We start from the raw sequence: 19,240 nt of genomic DNA on the forward strand, positions 1-19,240 counted from the left end.
TGGCATATTGACATATAAAATGAATATAATTTTGAGTGCTTGTTTTTATTAAAATCTTGTTAGCTTTAAGCTTAATAATAATAAGGCAACATTTTTGAAAAAATACATGAAAAAGCATAACTCCCAATCTCATACTCTAAAACAACTACTATATGGGGTACATGGATGGCTCAATCAGTTAAGTGTCCCTGACTCTTGATTTTGGCTCAGTGTTGTGAGATCGAGCCCTGTGTCAAGCTCCACATTGGGTGTGGAGCCTGCCTAAGATTCCTTCTCTCCCTCTCCCTCTCAATAAATAAATAAATAAAATAAAAATAAAAAACTACTATCATTTTCTAATCTTTTTTCCACAAGTATCCATATCTTCCACATAGTTAAGAACATAATATAAGCACAGTCATGTATTCTCTCTAATTCTCTTTGGTTTATATTAAAAACATTTCTCAAGCCTGCTAAATGGTCTTCCTAATATTTATTTTGATTGCTGTGGTGCATTTTCTCAAGCAGATATACCATATTCTAATAATCATTACCTGATTGACTTTGGCTTAACGCCTATTGTTCACTGTCAACTTATGTGATTATAAAATTAAAAAAAAATTTAATGTATTATTTGAATAATATTCTGTTATCAAACACTGAATTTTAATTTTAGATAAATTATTTAGATAGATTTTAAGAATTGGTAATTACCTGTTTGTTTTTTTTCTAAATTTCCCTCATGAAAAAGGGTTCTTCATTTTCCTTGCTTATGAATCAAAGGTTATAGTCACCATGTGCTTAATGTTAACAAAAACATGTGGTCTGGACCAGGGGCTAAACAACTAGGCTGCCTACAGCCAACCCTGAGAACAAGTTCAGAGCTATGTCCTCACTGGCACTTTGTAGCATATGTGAAGATCAGTAACCAGAGGATCAGAGATCTTCCTCTGTGTCTTGATTCAAACTTGAACCCTTATCTTCAGCATGCTTAACTTCTGACAGATATATAGTTAATAAAATCAAATTAAGGTGCCTATTCATTTTTAAGAAGGGATGTATTTAAAATCCACATCAATGATTCTTTTAATATATTTTTTAAAGATTTTATTTATTTATTTAACAGAGAGAGAGACAGTGAGAGAGGGAACACAAGCAGGGGGGAGTGGGAGAGGGAGAAGCAGGCTTCCCGCTGAGCAGGAGTCCGATGTGGGGCTCGATCCCAGGACCCTGGGATCATGACCTAAGCCAAAGGCAGATGCTTAATGACTGAACCACCCAGGAGCCCCCACATGAATGATTCTTACAGCCTACTCATTATATCTGTTTTCTATACTGCTTGAATTACTCAAAATTCATAAAATCTGTCTGTTATTTCCATCCTGACTTCAAGTAAGCTTTTGGTTTCAACTGAATTAGAAAATTTCAAAGGCACACTTAACTGGAGACCAGTAAATGAATAATTTCTATTGTTTTTTGTTATTAAAATTTTCTAAGATTTTCAGTGAAGTTGTCTTCTTGGATCTTGTGTAGATATTTCTTGAACATGCTTTTAAAGGCAAGCTGATCGAAATCTTGAATGATCTTTTCTGCAATTTTTTGACCTTAATGTAGTCTTTACCTTTTGCACAACTTTGCTGTCTGCTATATTTTGTATATAGCTTTGGGTAATGAAAAAGTTCATACATTCAAATAGCTGTTTTGAGGTTATATATCAGTAAAATGATTCTCTTATTTATGAATGCTTATAATTCTGTAATGTGGGTATTGTTAGGTCATTTTGCCCATGAAGAAATAAAAAAGGATGAAGTGACTTTCCCAAGTCACTTAACCAGTCAGCACATGCACAGCTAGGCCTGAAATTCACATCTTCTGCATAACCTATATCAAAAATCTATACCCTTTGTCAAGTGTACCATACTGTTATTTCCAAATGTTTTAAGTGGAATACTATTCTATTAGATGGTAATTTAAACCTGCATAATGAAACATACATTGCCTCTTGCTAATATGTTTTTCCAGGATTCATGAATAAATGCTGTACTCTGTAATCAATGAGGTAACTGCAGCTTGATGTGGAGATTTTTTCATTAACTACAACTCTAGTAGTTTCTCTTCTATTAAGTTACACAAGGTCAAAATTGTGCCAGAGTTGAACAATGCCCATTTTGCATGATTTAATATGCATAAGTGTTTTCTATATGGTAAAGCACTTCTGGCATTTCTTTTTCTCTATTAACACAAGTTTACTTATCCTGGGGGTTATCATCTGCTCAGTGTTATTCCTGATACTGTTGAAAAAAGATTGGATTAACACTGCCAATATCTCAGAAATTGAAAACATTCCCTCGGGGGATTCAATATAATTTTAGGTATATATCTCCTTTTACTTTACTTGGAAGAATATAAATATTTATGTTTAATTTTAATAACATGTAATGTCCTTCATTTAGAGTCAGACTTGACCTTTTAGAAGAAAATGCCATTTAATGCTGTAAATTACTGAGCAGCGCTTTGTGTAATATGAAAAAAAAAAAAAAAAGCTTAGAATAACCATTCAAGTCTATTATTTAGTGATACTCTTCATGATCCCTGAAACCATGAAGAGACACTAACTTAGTCTTTAGGAAATTTACTGCTGGGCCAGCATATCAAAACAATGACAATATGATGGCACTTTGTGTAAAGCGGTTTTCTAAGCTGAAACTATCTATGGGTTGAAATCCCCAATCACATTAGAATTCTTAAACCAGGCAGAAATCAAATAGCCATAGCGTATGGATATATGGCAGTGTCTAAGCTATTATGCTCTGGGAGCAGAAGGGAAAACGATAAAAATAGAATAATCAAGAGGCATCACAATGGACTTTTTTGGAACAACTGACCAACCAGTTGATGTCTCAGTCAGGGACAATGCTACATGAATATCAGCATAAGAATTGCATTCACCATCATTGTTAATGGTTACTGTTAGATGTTATTAGTAGCAAACATTGGTTATGCAGTAAAAATATACCAGGATATACCAGGCACAATGCTGATCATTATTCATATGTTACTTCACTTAATCCTTAGAACAATCTTATGAGGCAGGAATTAATTTCTTGCTCACTTCATGGAGGAGACAACATGTTTTGTGGTATTAAATAACTCACCCAAGTTTGCACCACTAGTAAAAAGAGAAAAAAAATTAACCACAATTTCAAGCAGAGTGTAATTTATGAGAAATTACTGTGCATAAAACTGTTAGCGCTTTGTAAGCTCTTTATATCATCCAGCCTGTCCATTCTGTTTTCCTTTCATGACAATCTATTTTCATAGGGAACTCCGGACTCTATCCACTAGTGGCAGATGCTTACATCTTTCTTAGCCAAGTGCAAAAAAATGGAAAATAAACTAATAAGAGCACAGATTCTTCAGACAGCCTGTTAGCAACACAACCATACTGATCTTTTGCACCCTTATAAGGCAAACAGATTTTATATAAGATAAATGATGTGCGGAATTGTTCAGTTAGTTTTTTTGTGTAGTGAAGAATCATCTGAAAACTTCAAGCTCTATAACTCTTTGGCTGATTAAGGCTCTTAATCTTTGGTAGGTAGGACAGATTTATCTATCTATCTATCTATCTATCTATCTATCTATCTATCTATCTATCTATCTATCTATCTATCATCTATCTACCTAATGATTTTATTGGGCTATAATTTATATAGAAACTCCATTTTAGGGAGAAATTCTTTAAATGTAGAAGGAAATCACAAGATAGAAAACACTTAAGAGACTACAATGCCAAAAACAGTTTCATATTGACAGACTAAACATATGCTAATTGAAAACTTTATTCATAGCAATTAGGACAGGGTATGTATCCTGAAAAAAAAAAAATGAGTTTAGGCTGCACCTGGGTGGCTCAGTTGGTTAAGCATCTGCCTTTGGCTCAGGTCACGATCCCACGGTCCTGGGATCGAGCTGCATTGGGCTCCTGCTCAGCAGGGAGTCTGCTTCTCCCTCTGTCCTTCACCCCACTCATGCTCTCCCTCTCTCAAAGAAATGAATAAATAAAATCTTTAAAAAAAAGTCTTTAGAAATGTCTAAAACTAAAATTTTCAAATAGTATGCAGACTATTTAAATGGTGTCTTTTCTTAATAGTAAATGGGATTGTTTTATGCTGCCAGATCTTCAGATCATTTTTAGGATAAGTTGTTACAAACTATTTAATATTTACAACAAAATACTGTATCTTGTATAAATTATTAAAATGATTTGAGAAAATTATCTTTTAAAAATCATATTTGATCATAAAGGTGTACCTAGTGGAATAACTTGCTTAACTGAGTAGTTGAGCATAGTGGTGATGAAGGTATGGTTGTGGTCTGATTTCCCTTTAGGTAAGGCTGTCTCCGTTGACTTAACTCCATAAACTAATATTGCTCCCCTCCCGTTTTGCACATTCACACAGTTGGCTTTTGAATCTAAATAGTTTATATTTGTAGTTTGGTCATGAATTTACTGTATGACCTTGGGGAAACCAATGTCTCTCTAAATCCAAGAAGATGAATTAAGAACACGAATTGAGTATCCACTATATTGGAACTTAATGATATTGCCCGAAGATACAATAATACTCAAACCTGAGCATCTTTCCTGCCTTCATGGAGGACAAGAAGCAGACATGAATCAAATACTGTCATCACAAAGAAAGACAGCAGTAAAAAAGCAGAAGTGCTGTGAAGGATAATGCTGGGTGCTGAGAGAGGGGAACAGAGGAACCTAATTTAGTCGGTGTTCATGCTGAGGGCTGAGGGATGAAGGCAAGTTAACTAGATGGCAGAGGGAGGAATGATGAGAAGGAGCAGCACGGAAGAAGGTGCTGAGGGAGGAGGGTACATGGTGTTCTTGTGGAGCTGAGAAAGGAGCTGTGTGGCTGGAGCAAACGGAACCAGGACCTTCCAAGGGATCATGAAGTTTCTTCCCTATTAAAAATGTCCATTACGAACTATTTTTCCAAGTTTGCATTTTTTATACCTTGGGATTTTTGTTGTTGTTTTTGTTTGACTAGAACTTACAATTAGAAAGCTTAAAAGATATTTACCTCATTTTTATGTGTGTGGTCTAATGATCTATGTACAGCTGGCCCTTGATTTGCATATCTCAGAATTTCAGCCCATGTTTAGTTAAATAACACGTCTTCCCACAGCACAAATCAAATTTCAGTTGCCACATAGTAACTGTGAGTAATTTCACAAAGTCCAAACTTGGCTGCTAGTTTTTCAGTCCACAAAGCACTGTGCAAATAACAGAGGCGCATCCTGATCAGTGCTTGGTCACGTCACTTCGTTCAAAGTGTCTCTGGTTGCCATGCATCTGGGGGGTACCGGACGGTAACTCTGTAGTTGTATTGTCTCCTTGTTGCCCGTGATAAACCCACGTGGCCCTTGACAAAAGTGGGTAATCAAAAGAGGAAACTGGTCAACAAAGATGAAAGTGCAGTAAAGAAGAGAAGAGGGATAACACTGGAAGGGAAAAAAATTAAATGGGATGGAACTGTGGGAGAAATAGCTGACTGGGGACTATTGACACTCTTCTGCTGGAGAGACTCTAGATGCCGAACCAGAGGAATTTAGGAAAAGCAACAGATTGACATAAATGAGGAAAACAGTTGTGAAGGGATAAAAAGGGATAACGATGCCCCAGAAGAAGTGACCCTGGCAAAAGAACCACACTGAAGACCTCTCAGAGATAGTTCACAATGCTGATAAACTGCTGAAGCTGGTCCAGCCTTTGAAAGGAGTAGGACACCTCACTGAGGCCCAAGAAGGATGCTAGCTCCGTAGAGTAAGTTGTACAAGAAGGCAAGACCTGCTCGAACTACTTTTGGACAGGTCTTTTTACAAAGAACTCAAACACATGAATTCTCAATATTTTTACTGTCTTAAATTATAGTGTACTTACAACGATTTTACTGTATTTCTCTATTATTTATAACCAACAGCAAGAGAATTTTTAATGTGTTTACGAGCATTTTTAGAGGGGACAGAAGATTGTTTTTTTCCACTGATTATTAACATCACTTTGTATGGTTTCCTTTATGATCCAACACTACTATGCAAAGCAAGAACCGTCTGTAATTTTTACTGAATCTAACCAATCTAACCAACTAACATTGCAATGTGTCATATTGAAAACAGATATATTTTAGAAGGTTGGAGTCATTTTCCGAGTTTACAAAACTTTCAGTCTTGAAGAATCTTAAGTCATCAACAGACCTGGAAAACAATATTGGTTCATTAAATTTTGGGGATGTTATTCCAATATTCCATAACCGAACTTTTGGCTTAAGAACCTCTGAAGTCCTAAAAGTCCAAGATGTACTATGCTTCAGTAAGCACAATGAAAATAAGAAAATCTGCCTACATTATACTTTTGGGGAGTTAGTAAAGAATTTTCTTTATTTTAAATATCAATCGAGAATACCTAGGAATGAAATATACAAAGCAGTTAAAAGAATTTAAATCAAAGGAAAACGGGAATGAAAAATTTACATACCGATTGTAGAAATCTTCTCTGTAGTAATCATAGTCAAAGACATAACCACTAAGGAGGGAAACAAAAAATTAGTTGACACTTGTTCAACCACACTAATTTTGGTACTAAGTTATGAGGTTAAAACAAGTAACTTATGTTACTTTTTAGATTTTTTTTTCAATGTAATTATGTATCCAAAGAGTTTTACAAAGTAATGACAATTGGATATGGTGCCACGTCAAACTGTCATATGTCTGACAATGGGAAGACTGATAATGGTTTGTATGGTTTGGAATGGAAGATGAGAAGAGGTAACAAAATAAAATATTTTAATACTTGTAATTACGTATGAATGAAGGCCATTTTTTTCCAGACAGGGTATAACATAGTTATCCTTTCTTCCTAAGGTATGTACAGTGAGACTACACAATGAACAAAAGGCATGGAAAAGAAAGGTTTAATGACCCATTCGCTATTAAGAATGCTAAAGAGAAATGTGGTTTCTTTAGAAATTCAGCATTCTTTTTCATTCTAAAAACTTATAATTTAATACACAGAGAAAAAAAAATCCACCTTGACTGAATCTTAGCAACCATAATTTAATATTTTAGGGTACTTAAATAGCAATTAATAAGCACATTTTAGTGAAAAGATTAAGCTTCTTAAAGGAATATATAATAAAACTGCTCCCATCTACTTATATAATTGTTGGAATTTACAAAGCCCTTTATATGCATTATTTCCTTTAATTTTAGTACACAAAGCAACTCTGTTGGATACTGTAACTAGAAGAAACTAAGGTGCAAAGGACCTAAGTGACTTACTCAAATTTTTATTACTAGTAAGTGACAGAGCTGAAACTGGAGAAAAAAAATCTTCTGAATCCATGTCTGGAGCATTTTTCCATGGCACTGTGCAACCCTCGCCAGCCAGCAAGAAATTTACTCATGATGAATGACGTATCTACACTACAGGGGAATAATTATTTTTAATGTCTATTCACTAATTTTTTATCAGTATGAAACATACATAACAAAATTTACCATTCTAACCATTTTAAGTATACAACTCAGTGGCATTAAGTATATTCACAATGTTGTTTAAAGATTGCCAATATCCATTTTTAGCATTTTTCATTATCCCACACAGAAGTTCCATACCTATTAAACAATAACTCCCCATCCCCCGCTGCCCCCAGCCCTTGGTTCTCTCCATCCTACCTCCTGAATTTGCCTCTTCTAGATACCTCATATAACAGGAATCATATAATATTTGTCCTTCTTAGGCTGGCTTATTTCAGTTAGCATAACATTTTCAAGGTTTATCCATACTGTACCACACATGAGAATTTCATTCCTTTTTATGACTGAAAAATATAATGTTGTATATATGTACATATCGCTTTTTATTTATTCCTCTATTGATATACATTTGAGTTGTTTGCACCTCTTAGCCTCTGTGAACAGTGGTAGTCCGAACATCGGTGTGCAAGTATTTGTTAGAGTCCCTGCTTTCATCTCTTTGGGGTATCTACCTAGAAGTGGAATTGCTGGATCATAAAGTACTTTTATGTTTAACTTTTTGAGGAACCACCATATGACAGGCAAGTAATTTTATATTCCCCAATTGATCAATTTAACAGGCCTTTAGTTTGTAACTATTCTTATGTCAGGAGAATTGAAAGAACATATTATTTAATCTTAACAACAACCCATAAGACGTAGAGTATTGTTCCAATTTTATAGGACGCTGAGGCCTAGAGATATGAAATATCCTACACAACACAGGTTAAGTACAGTGTAGTCATTCATGTGCTCATTTATCAGAATTTTTTTTTTTAAGATTTTATTTATTTATTTGACAGAGAGAGACACAGTGAGAGAGGGAACACAAGCAGGGGGAGTGGGGGAGGGAGAAGCAGGCTTCCCACTGAGCAGGGAGCCCGATGCGGGGCTCGATCCCATGACCCTGGGATCATGATCTGAGCTGAAGGCAGACGCTTAACGACTGAGCCACCCAGGTGCCCCCAGAACTTGATTAAGGACATGTGTGTCAGGAACTGTATTTGCCACTTAGGTTTAGAAGCAGAATAGATATCTCACTTTGATTAAGCGCCAATTAGCAAACACAGATGACCTAATCAAATTGATCCATTTCCCTGCTATTGCCACTAGCTCACCCCACGTATTACAAACTCCCCAGCATTTTGTTTCAGTAGAGTTGAGTTCAGCCTCTGTCCTCTATTTAGATAGTCTTGAATATGGTCTTTTCCTTACCTATTTAATCTGCATGTTGCATTTTTTTTCTTTGACAGTAGTGGAGACAGATAAAAAACTAATAAGAAAAACATTTTAAACAGGAAATACTTAGAAGTAAATGAATGGGACAGAGAGACCAAAGGGAAGAACTATTAAAAGAGATTAATCAAAGCTGACCTCTCTGAGGAGGTAACATACAACTGGAGGCTTGAAGGATGAGAAAGGTCCTATCAAGAGCCTGGGAGAAAAGGACCTGAGGCAACAGAAAGCACAAAGGCACAAGTCAGGAAAAATCCTGATGGATTCAGTGAAGCAGGAAGGTTGGTCCAGGGCTACTGTGTCCTAGGCAACAGCATCGTAGGCAACATTCCAGAAAAGATGGAGAGGGTTAGACAGGTTCAGGACACGTTTTGGAGGCAGACTCAACTGAATTTATCACCGAGTCAGTTGAAGAAACTGGGCAGACTTTGTTATCCTTTCTCAACCGGGGGAAGATTGGGAGGAAGAGGTTCTAGAGGACAATGCTGAGTTCGGTTTTGGATAAGATAGCATTTGGATGCTTGTGAGGCAATCAAGAAACACTTTCACAGGTGACTGGATGCTGCCTTACTGAGGGTAGCCCCAAAGAGAGGGCTTGCTGGGGAAGTAAGTCCGGGAGTTGTGAGCATGCTGATGGCAACAAAGCCATTAAAAAGGTGAGCTCTTTCTCAGGAGTGAGTGTAGAGAGAGGGAGTAGGCTAGTCTTAGGAATTCTAGAATTGTAGAGGTCAAGGGAAGAGGAGAAGATAGCAAAATAGGTCAGATACCACACACTAGGAAGCTTAAAGAACAAAAATTTATTTTCTCACAGTTTTGGAGGCTAAGAGTTCAAGGTCAAGGTGTCAACAGGTCTGGTTTCTTCTGAGGTCACTTTCTTTACTTCTTGCTGTCTCCTCACATGGTTGTCCCTCTGTCTGTGATGTCTGAGTCCCAATCTCCTCTTCTGATAAGAACACTTGTCATATTGGATTAGAGCCCACTCATATGGCCTCATTTTAACTTTATCTCCTCTTTAAAGACTCTCTCTCCCAATATAGTCACATTCTGAGGAACTGGGATTAGAGCTTCAAAAGGTGAATTTTGGAGGAACACAGTTAGCTTATAACAACAGTGAACAATCTATTTAATCTTTGCAAAATGCATCTGCAAAATGGAATAGCATAGTTTCTAGCACACTGTAATAAGTCAGTGAATTTTTAAATCATTTTTCATAGAGCTGATATTTAAACACGGGTTTATCTAAATCGAAAGTTGGTGATTTTTCTGATTGTGTCATGTTTCATCAGACATTTGTTAATTTAAATAAGTTTAATAATCTTAATGCTTTAGCACATATAACTTTATTTTTCCTCAGATGTTTAAGAGAGCATTTCAAAGGTTTATGAACATGATGATGAGAATATCTAATTAAAGATGCATAAATTCTTCTTGATTTTATATATGTCCTCTAGCTCTTTTTAAACTCCCCAAGTGCCAAATATGACATGGACCAATTAATACATATGTTACTAATGTGGCTGACACTGATGATTCCATGTATTTCACACCTTTAGGAAATACTTCAATAATTTAATAGCCTTCTGGAAATTTAAAAATGCATGAGAAAAGAGAAATCATTTTTGTTTTTCTTAGTAGCTTAATTTATCTTAAATTATCTTGTCCAATCTGCTTATTTTTGGTTCAATCCTGACTGCTACAACATATTTGCAGGAACAAGTTGTAGCTGAGCCTCCCGAACTATGTGATCTCCAAGTCCCACTGTCTGCCATCAGGAACTCAATTTTACCTGTCACAGTTCAAAATGAAACGAAATGCACAAACAAGCCTGTCTCGGTGATCATGACAAGCCTGTTTTTGTCTTAATGGTTTGGGCTTTTAGCAGAAATGCCATGGCCGTAGTTGGCTCAGGTCATAAGCTGTAAAATCACCCTGGATTTCCAAGGAAGAAAAAGAGATTCAAAGAAATGAAAAGAGATAACCACAGGGCAAGTCTGATTTGTGATAAGTATGCTTTTTCAGTGTTCCTGCCGCCAGCTTTTTTTTTCCCCTTCCCCAGATTTTGTCTCTCTTAAAAATCCCTTCTTTCTCTTTCTGTGTGAGGCTCTATTTGAAATTACCTGTCAAAAAATGGCATTTCCAGAAACCATATTCAGGTTTTTAAGGCGTTTTACGTATTCTAGGATTTTATTGGAAGAGTTTCAAGTTAAAAAAGAAATAACCTTTCCTTTCCTCATAAACTGTTCTGTTCATGAGTTAATTTACTTTTCCTTTTTTTGAGGGGGGGCTTTGCAACTTTCATTGTAATAGCTTCGTATGACAGTCTGGTCTTTAGGCTACTGAAACAAAATGGTCATAAGTCAGATGTTTTAGGCATTTTCCAAGAAGAAACTAAGTCTAGCAACTGTCAAGGCTTCTGTTGTTTGGAGGCATGCTCCGTGGCAAGGGGCAGATACTCAACTTTTTAGAAAAGTGAAACAACAGTTTTAAATATTTCACACAAATAGTTTATATATATTTTTAAAATCTGGTATACTTTCATTCTACTTTTTTTTAAAGAAGATTTTATTTATTTATTTGACAGAGAGAGAGACAGCAAGAGAGGGAACACAAGCAGGGGGAGTGGGAGAGGGAGACGCAGACTCCCCACAGAGCAGGGAGCACGATGCAGGGCTCGATCCCAGGACTCTGCGATCATGACCTGAGCCGAAGGCAAACGCTTAACAACTGAGCCACCCAGGTGCCCCTCATTCTACTTTTCAATGTACCTTTATTCTAACTGCTCAGGTTCCCTCAAAATTTAATGGGAAATGGGAATTAATAAAGTAATTGTTTAGAGTTGCACACTCATAGTCTTTATTTTATTACTGAAGATTAAATGACACCAAGTAACTTCCCTGGAATTTAATTTAAGCTTTTTCATTTACAGAAGGAGAAATCACAACTCATTAGGTTTTGCAATATGTGAGATCAAATTTATCTAATCCCTTTGAATTCATAAAACCAGCTTCATATGAATAGACTAATACACACAAGTATTTCTTTTTATTTTCCATCACAGAATTTCATTAAAATATAATCTGAAGAAAATGAATAAACTTCCCAGCACAAGGAGGGAGCATTTTAATGGTTTCATTACAGACATCCTGCCAATAGTAACTCCTACTGAAGCCTTCTCAGTGACTATATCTGGCTTCCCAAATTAAACTTGATAATCAATTACTGAGTATTTTAAGTCTGGCACAATACTGGGAGTTGTGGATAATAATATCAGCAGAACATGGCTTCTAACCTCAAGGAATGTCAATCTAAGTGTAAGGGATTAGATAAATATACATATGACTATAATTTAAGCAGAATTTGACAAATGCCAAAACAGATATAAAAACTGCTACGAGAGCTTATAGGCAGAAGAATTAGGATGTGGTTGGTGGGACAAAGTCTCAAACGAGGGTTTATGAAAGAGATGGCATTTGAATCGGTCTTTGTAAAGGTTAGGAATTTGACAAGTGAATGTTCAAAAGGAGGCCCTTCCAGAAGACCAAGAATTGGTGGTAGAAAAATGTGGAATAAATTTGTAGAACAGTTTTTTATGAAGATTAGTCTCTGTCAATAGCATAACTTTTCTTCAGAGTACCTGTGGAAGTCATGATTGCAGAAGTCATAAGGTAGGCTAGCAGAATGAACTTCTAGAGCATACTTCTCCAAGGCTATTAGTAGAAGTATCCTCAGAAGTACCTATAGGATCCTATTTCTAACTTGTCATAAAATTTGGTGTAGGTTTCTAAATGTCAGAGTGTATATATATAGTTGAACAGATTTATAAACTTTGTCAAGATAATGTGTGGACAAAAATCTGTCTATTTTCTTTTAGGGGATACATATACAACTTTAATTTTACCTTGGAGTGTGTGTGTGTGTATGTTTGTATAGTGGATAGACATACACACATACATTAGAAATTCAAAAAGAGTTTAAAAAGCTACTTAGTCTAAGTTGCATTGACAAAATGGTTTGCTACCAAGGACTTCAGAATTGAAGGAGGAGGTGGTTGGGAACCTAAAGAATTATGAAACATTTGTAGAGTTCCTGGCTAATTGTGGATCAGGACCTGGGAGCTCAGGAAGGGGCAGTGACTAAGACATTCAAAAGGGTAAAACGATCCACCCAGCTCAGTTACTAGTTCTGGTCTCTTACCTACTGTGAATCAAGCTTACTGTTTCACACACTTTTTTTTTTTTTTCTTATGTTACTGTTTCACACACTTAAAGGATGATTACTTTAATTAAGGTAGGTGTAGATAGTGAATTCTGGGAACAAGAGAGAAAAAGGAGGGGGAAAATTATTTTCCTGTCTTCTGGCTGAGTTAACACAGGGATTGTGACTTTGGAAGTATCTTCCTGAATGGGGTATGGTTGTTACTCTTCTCTATGCTGTGTTCTGTTAAGAAAGATGTTTAAACATGGGATTCCACAATTGTGTTTAGTTTTCACTTCTGTCTTTTGCTCTGGAATAAATGAAAAAAATGATTCTCTTCAATTCATGATTACTTGATAAAGCTACAATGAAAATGGAAATTTATTTTTTGCAAACCGCATGACCTATCTGGTAAGAGAACTATAAATGTGAAAGCAGGAGAACCAAGAATCTAGCTATTTTGAAGGTCTGGCCTACACATAAAGAGTCTTGTCTGGACCAGTGAAATGGACTCCAAACTGGTATTCCTGGTCCCAAGTATATCCACAACTCTTATCCATGATACATGCTGCTAGTGACTTGAAAGCATTCTTTTTACAAAAGACAACATCAAACTCTTCAGTTACTCCCCATGGCCTACAAGGTGATGTTCAGACTCTTCAACTTTCAGTGCTCTCTGAAATGGGGCTCCTTCTTCAAATATTCTTTAATAATTCATTCAACTACTCTCTCATCCATTCTGCATTTCCTTGCATCCTACTCTGGCAGAGAAACTCTCCTTGCTGTCACAGGGAGACTTTCTTGGATCTCTACACAGTCTTCTGTATTAGCCCAAATGGTTGCTCAAGTTTCCCATTATAGGGTTTTGCCCAAGCCCTCCATCTATCAACATGTTGTATCTTCTTTCAGTTGAATATTATCCATTCTTAAAGACTAACTCAAGCCCCACATCTTCCCCAATTATAAAGCCTGTGGGGTTAGACTAAATTCCATGTATTATGTTATTCTTTTTGCATTTACATTTAATTCTTGCTTGTCAGCTTTCTGCTTTTCCTGTCACTTAGCTAATCTATATAGATTTATTTCTGTTAACCTTTCCCTTCACAAAGCAATCTCTCTATTCCATTCATCATTCTTATCTTCCTTCTTTGAACTTAGTTTGTCTTAATTTCTTGACGCTGGAATTTCCAGAATAAAATATTCCAGGAGGACTCATGTCAAAATCCTGTAGAGTATTATGTCTCTTTGTTTTAAGTGAATTTGGCCAGAAATATGCAGATTTCATTTTTACAGCTTCTTATGCATACTTCTATTTGAACATATTATAACAATTGACCATCCAGGAGTCTATTTCACTAAATTGTGAGTTTTGAAAAGGCAGAGTGTTTATAGTCACCCATTTGAAATTTTTTTTTAAGATTTTATTTATTTATTCGACAGAGAGAGTGAGAGAGTACAAGCAGGGGGAGCAGTATAGGGAGAGGAAGAAGCAGGCTCCCGCCAAGCAGGGAGCCCAACGTGGGGTTCGATCCCAGGACCCTGAGATCATGACCTGAGCCGAAGGCAGACGCTTAACCATCTGAGCCACCCAGGAACCTCCATTTGAAATTTTTTGAATTGAATGTTACACGTCTGTGGCAATTTCTGCAATAATATTTATTGTTACTACTTTTTGTAGGAAAACAAGTATCTGTATTAGAGTTTTCAAATGCCTGAATATTAATATTAGAATGTTTAGACCATTATGGGGGTGTCTGGATAGCACAGTCCAGTTAAGCATCTGACTTTTGGTTTTGGCTCAGGTCGTGATCTCAGGATGATGAGTTCTAGCCCCACTTTGGGCTCTGTGCTCAGTGTGGAGTCTGCTTAAGACTCTCTCCCTCTGCCCCTCCCCCTGCGTGCTCTCTCTCTCTCAAATAAATAAATAAATCTTTTTTAAAAAAGAATGTTTAGACCATTATGATTGCTATGTTGGGTTAGCCCTTTCTGCCAATAAATTGATATTGATATTTATTGCCTCTCAGTCCTAAATCCATTTCCCCAGCCCCCCAGCCCCCCTACCCTACTGGAGGAAAACCACAAGGCAAAGAAGAGGAAGCAGCTTCTTTTTCCAGGTTCTCATATACATTTCTTCTTGCTCATCTGGCACTGCTATCAGCAGGATATGGGAGAGCCAGTGATGCTCACTGGTACCCCAGCAGGACGGTGCCTACCCATTATCCGTAGTCCACCAACACCCCAACAAACTTCTCTGCCATCCAGTAGGCTGCAGTCACACCCTCTCCTACGGGAGTATGAATCTCAGCCTCAGAGAGAGAGGCTCTTCATTTATTCCTTCCTTGGATACTGTCCCTCAGCCACAGAGATAGTAGTTGTTCTCTACATTTTCTATTCTGATATTCTTTTGTAGTCTTTTTTTACCCTTTTGAGGTAGTTAACCATGTACTTTACTAGTTAATAATTCCTCATATTAAATTTTCTCTGTTAAAATGACTGGTGTGGTTTCCATCTTCTGTCTCCTGATTAGGCCTTGCCTGAGACAATCCTGTTTAGGCATTCTTTGACCAAATGTGACATACAGTCAAAGGGTACAGGTTGTCCTTTTATAGAGAAACCCTTTTCTTAGTTTGTATAGTTGATAGTTTTATTATTATAATTTTTATCTTATTGGATTACAATAATTTTTCTAAAGTTTTCCTTCAAGACTAAATATATCAACTGCACATATTCTTCATGGTCGAGTCTAGCTTTAAAAAAATATTTGAGAGTGATGTCAAAAGGGATAATAACAATAGTAACAACAACGTTAATAATTCTAATAATTAATATTTATTGAATGGTTAGCATTTATCACTGTTCTAACTGCTTTGCATCCGTTAGATCATTTAATTGTCTTAAAAGTCCTATGAGTTAGTGTTAATATTATCCCGATTGTATAAATGAGAGAACCAAAGCAATGATATGATTAATTAGAGTCCAGAGTATAAATTGCATTGTCTGTGGCTTACCAGATATTGGTTAAGAAATATTAGGTATTTTGCCAATTACTACCACTATCAGAAGTAGAAACCAGGAATGTACTACCACTACCATAAGGCTAGTGAAATCTTAGTGGGCATTAACTAAAGTGAAGGGTTTTTAAAAAGAAGATAATTCCACTGGACTCTCACTTTTGAGACATCCCTGGAAACAGTTTAGTGTATTTCAGTAAAGTTTCACAAGGATATTAACCAACTGGAATGCATACAAATGAAAGAAATTAGGATGGCAAGAAATCTCAAAAATGACTGTATGAAAAAGTTTGAATTAAATAAGGTTGTTTGGTCTAGAGAAGAAAGCCTTTGGGAAAGGAGGTAAGTAACTGTTTAAATATTTGAAAGGTTGTCTAGTGGAAGAGGCATTGAATTTATTCACTGTAGTTCCAGAAGGCAAAACAAGTCTTAAAGAGTAGTAATTACAAGGAAAAATGTTACTGCTAAATATAACAAAGAAATAGAATAACGAGTTCCAAATATCTTGAGTGTCTGGTAGTTTTGGAAAGAAAATAGAATCATAAAAAGAAAAATACTGTGACAAAACACTGTATGATCTAGTAAAACACAGTGTAACAGATACATGTCCTTCAAGAAGAGCCTGAAAATCATTTGTTGGGGATTTTGTAGAGAAGAGAATTGATGCATTACATAGTTCTGGGATATCTTCCAAGTTGAAATTTCATGATTTTATTAAATCAAATTACTTCATTAAAATGTAACATTTAATTCTTCACCTACAGGTTTTGGGAACATGGTGACCTGAAGCTGGCTCCTTTTCGGTTGAGCACCAGTTCTGGTCTCTTTGACTCTCCTCAATCAAATTGATGCAGAATTAAAGAAGAAATCAAAATTAGACTTTCATATTATCTAGAAAGAAATAAAAAGAATGCTTCTTCCAAAACCTATGGGACATAGTAGGAACTTAACTCAGAAAAAGGTATGGCTTAAATGTGTTCATTGTTGAAGACTGAAGATGAAAAAAGAAAGGAATGCAGTCTTAATCTTATTAGAAAAAGAGCAACATAATAGGCCAAAATAGACTAGGGAGAGGAAACTAATGTCAGGTTCAAGTCTGAAAAATCTATCAGCATACTCTGGCACAAAAACAAATGAAAGGAGAAAAACTATGATTGTCATCAGTAGACGCTAAAGAGGTATTTGATAAAATTAAGAGGCAATCCTTATAATATATTCTAAATAAATACTTAAATAGATAAGTGCCAAGACCAAGAAGGAATATTGAATGATTCTTCCACTCCTTATTGATTTAGTTTGCACTCTGTCAATTACTACCTTCATGTATAAACATGGCTAATTGTTGTAGCCTGTATTTTATTCTCACTGAATTGCCATTTCTTATCCCCAAGTGACATATTTGTAGAAGAGATTGTCTCCTTCAAAATTTTGTTTATAATATTCTCACCTCTAGATAAACTTTAGAAATATTGTGAAATTTTCCCCACCAGTACCATTTTTCCCATAGTCTTTTTCAACAAATCATTTTGTCCCTTTTAAGAACTTTTCAGTTAAGGAACATGACTAAATAGTTGTTAAACATATTTTTATAAATTAAGTTGATCTTTATGATGCTGGAGTCCAGAATCAAAACAAGGTTAGTAGCTATATTTATAAAATTCTGTCTGGGTTTGTTACGTGGTAAAACATATTTTCTCTTGATGTCTTTCTGTTACTTTCACAAATGAAAGATGATGTAGCTGAACACAGGATTCTTGCTATGATCTTTTCCCTCAAAAATATCTGTTATTGTCTTGCCAGTGGTACATATCAGAGAGAAAACTGAGTCCAACTTTAGTTTTTCTCTTAAAGTTAGCTTTTCTTTTCTTTTTGGCATGGATACCAATAGCTTTCTTTACATTTCAAATTGTAAAAATCTCATTTAAAGAAATCAATGAATTATATTTTATCTTTCATTGTTGACTCTTCCATGTTCTGTAAAATTGTTCTCTGTGGCAATACCTATTATTTACAGATTAAACTCTATGAACTTTCATCCATTTCTTTTTCCTTGTTTTTATTTTGCCACTTTCCTCTATTTTACTCAGGGGATGTTTATCAAGTTTTTTCCTAAAATCACTTACTGGGTTTTTTTCCCCAGTATGGTATCAAATGTGCCATTTACTTCTTCATTTGAGGCATTATATTTAATCTGGGGTTTAGTTAAAGAATCAACTGCTATTTTCTAGATTAGTCTCTTCTTATTACAACCTACATATGTTTCTTAGAGGCACTTTCCTTCTGAACATTATTGAACTAAGTTAACAGACATTTTCTTTAATATTCTTCAGTTTCTAGAATTAAATCTTTTGTTGTTGTTTTTAAATTGAGATAAAATTGGCATATAACATTGTATCAGTTTTAGGCATACAGAACAATGATTTGATATTTTGTGAAATGATTACCAAAATAAGTTTAGTTAACATCTATCACCACACATAATTACAAAATTGTTTTTCTTTGTGATGAGAACTTTTAAAATCTACTCTCTTAGCAACTTTCAAATATACAATACAGTATGATTAACTATAATCACTATGCTGTACATTACATTCCTGGGATTTACTTATCTTATACCTGGAAGTGTGTGCCTTTCAACCATGGATTCATTTTGAACAGAATTAAATCTTACAGAGGAATGAGTTCTCTGTGAGCCCTCACAATATTGCTGGGCTTATTTGTAATGAAGAATTTTTCACAAGCTTCCATGCTTTTTTCTCATTAGTTCTTTTCTGTTTTAAGTCAATATTCAGTGTTTAGGTTATTTTGACTACATAAACTTTACTTACAGTTGAGCAATATACTACGATTACATTTCCTTCTTGTACAAATTTACTTGGCTTTTATAATGGCTTCATTTTTTTTCATTCTTAATGGAGATCTCCGATGTCCTGCTATAAGCCAGATGGGTCCTCTCTGGGTCTGCTACAAAGTGACCATCCTGGTACTTCTCTTCACCAGTGACTTGGGAACCTTTTTTTTTCTTGTGTTAGACCCTTTTATTATTTATTTATTTATTTATTTATTTACTCAATGATTTTGGTGAAACAAGCATCAGTAGATTTCTTAGAAAGGATTTGTTAAGCCTTAGATTTCTGAAAATACAGTTGATTCTTTTTATTTGAGGATTCTGTATTTATGAATTTGCTAAGATTACCTATAACTCCCAAATCAATACTTGCAGCGCTTTC

The 19,240-nt window shown here is 35.5% G+C and overlaps 1 protein-coding gene across 3 annotated transcripts in view; it reads right to left on the reverse strand.

Annotated features, from left to right (window-relative positions):
* RALYL (RALY RNA binding protein like) overlaps positions 1 to 19,240 on the reverse strand; it is a 693,429-nt gene that overhangs the window by 71,904 nt on the left and 602,285 nt on the right. For all 3 annotated transcript variants that reach the window (XM_054512552.1, XM_045896308.2, XM_045896307.1), the window contains one exon: positions 6,530 to 6,577. In XM_054512552.1, coding sequence (XP_054368527.1) covers positions 6,530 to 6,577 — 48 coding nt within the window. The remainder of the gene's footprint in view (positions 1 to 6,529; positions 6,578 to 19,240) is intronic.

Source organism: Mirounga angustirostris, unplaced genomic scaffold (assembly GCF_029215605.1).
Source record: "Mirounga angustirostris isolate CCGP_5_RB_7025 unplaced genomic scaffold, mMirAng1.0.hap1 SCAF_4, whole genome shotgun sequence".
Classification (NCBI taxonomy): Eukaryota; Metazoa; Chordata; class Mammalia; order Carnivora; family Phocidae; genus Mirounga; species Mirounga angustirostris.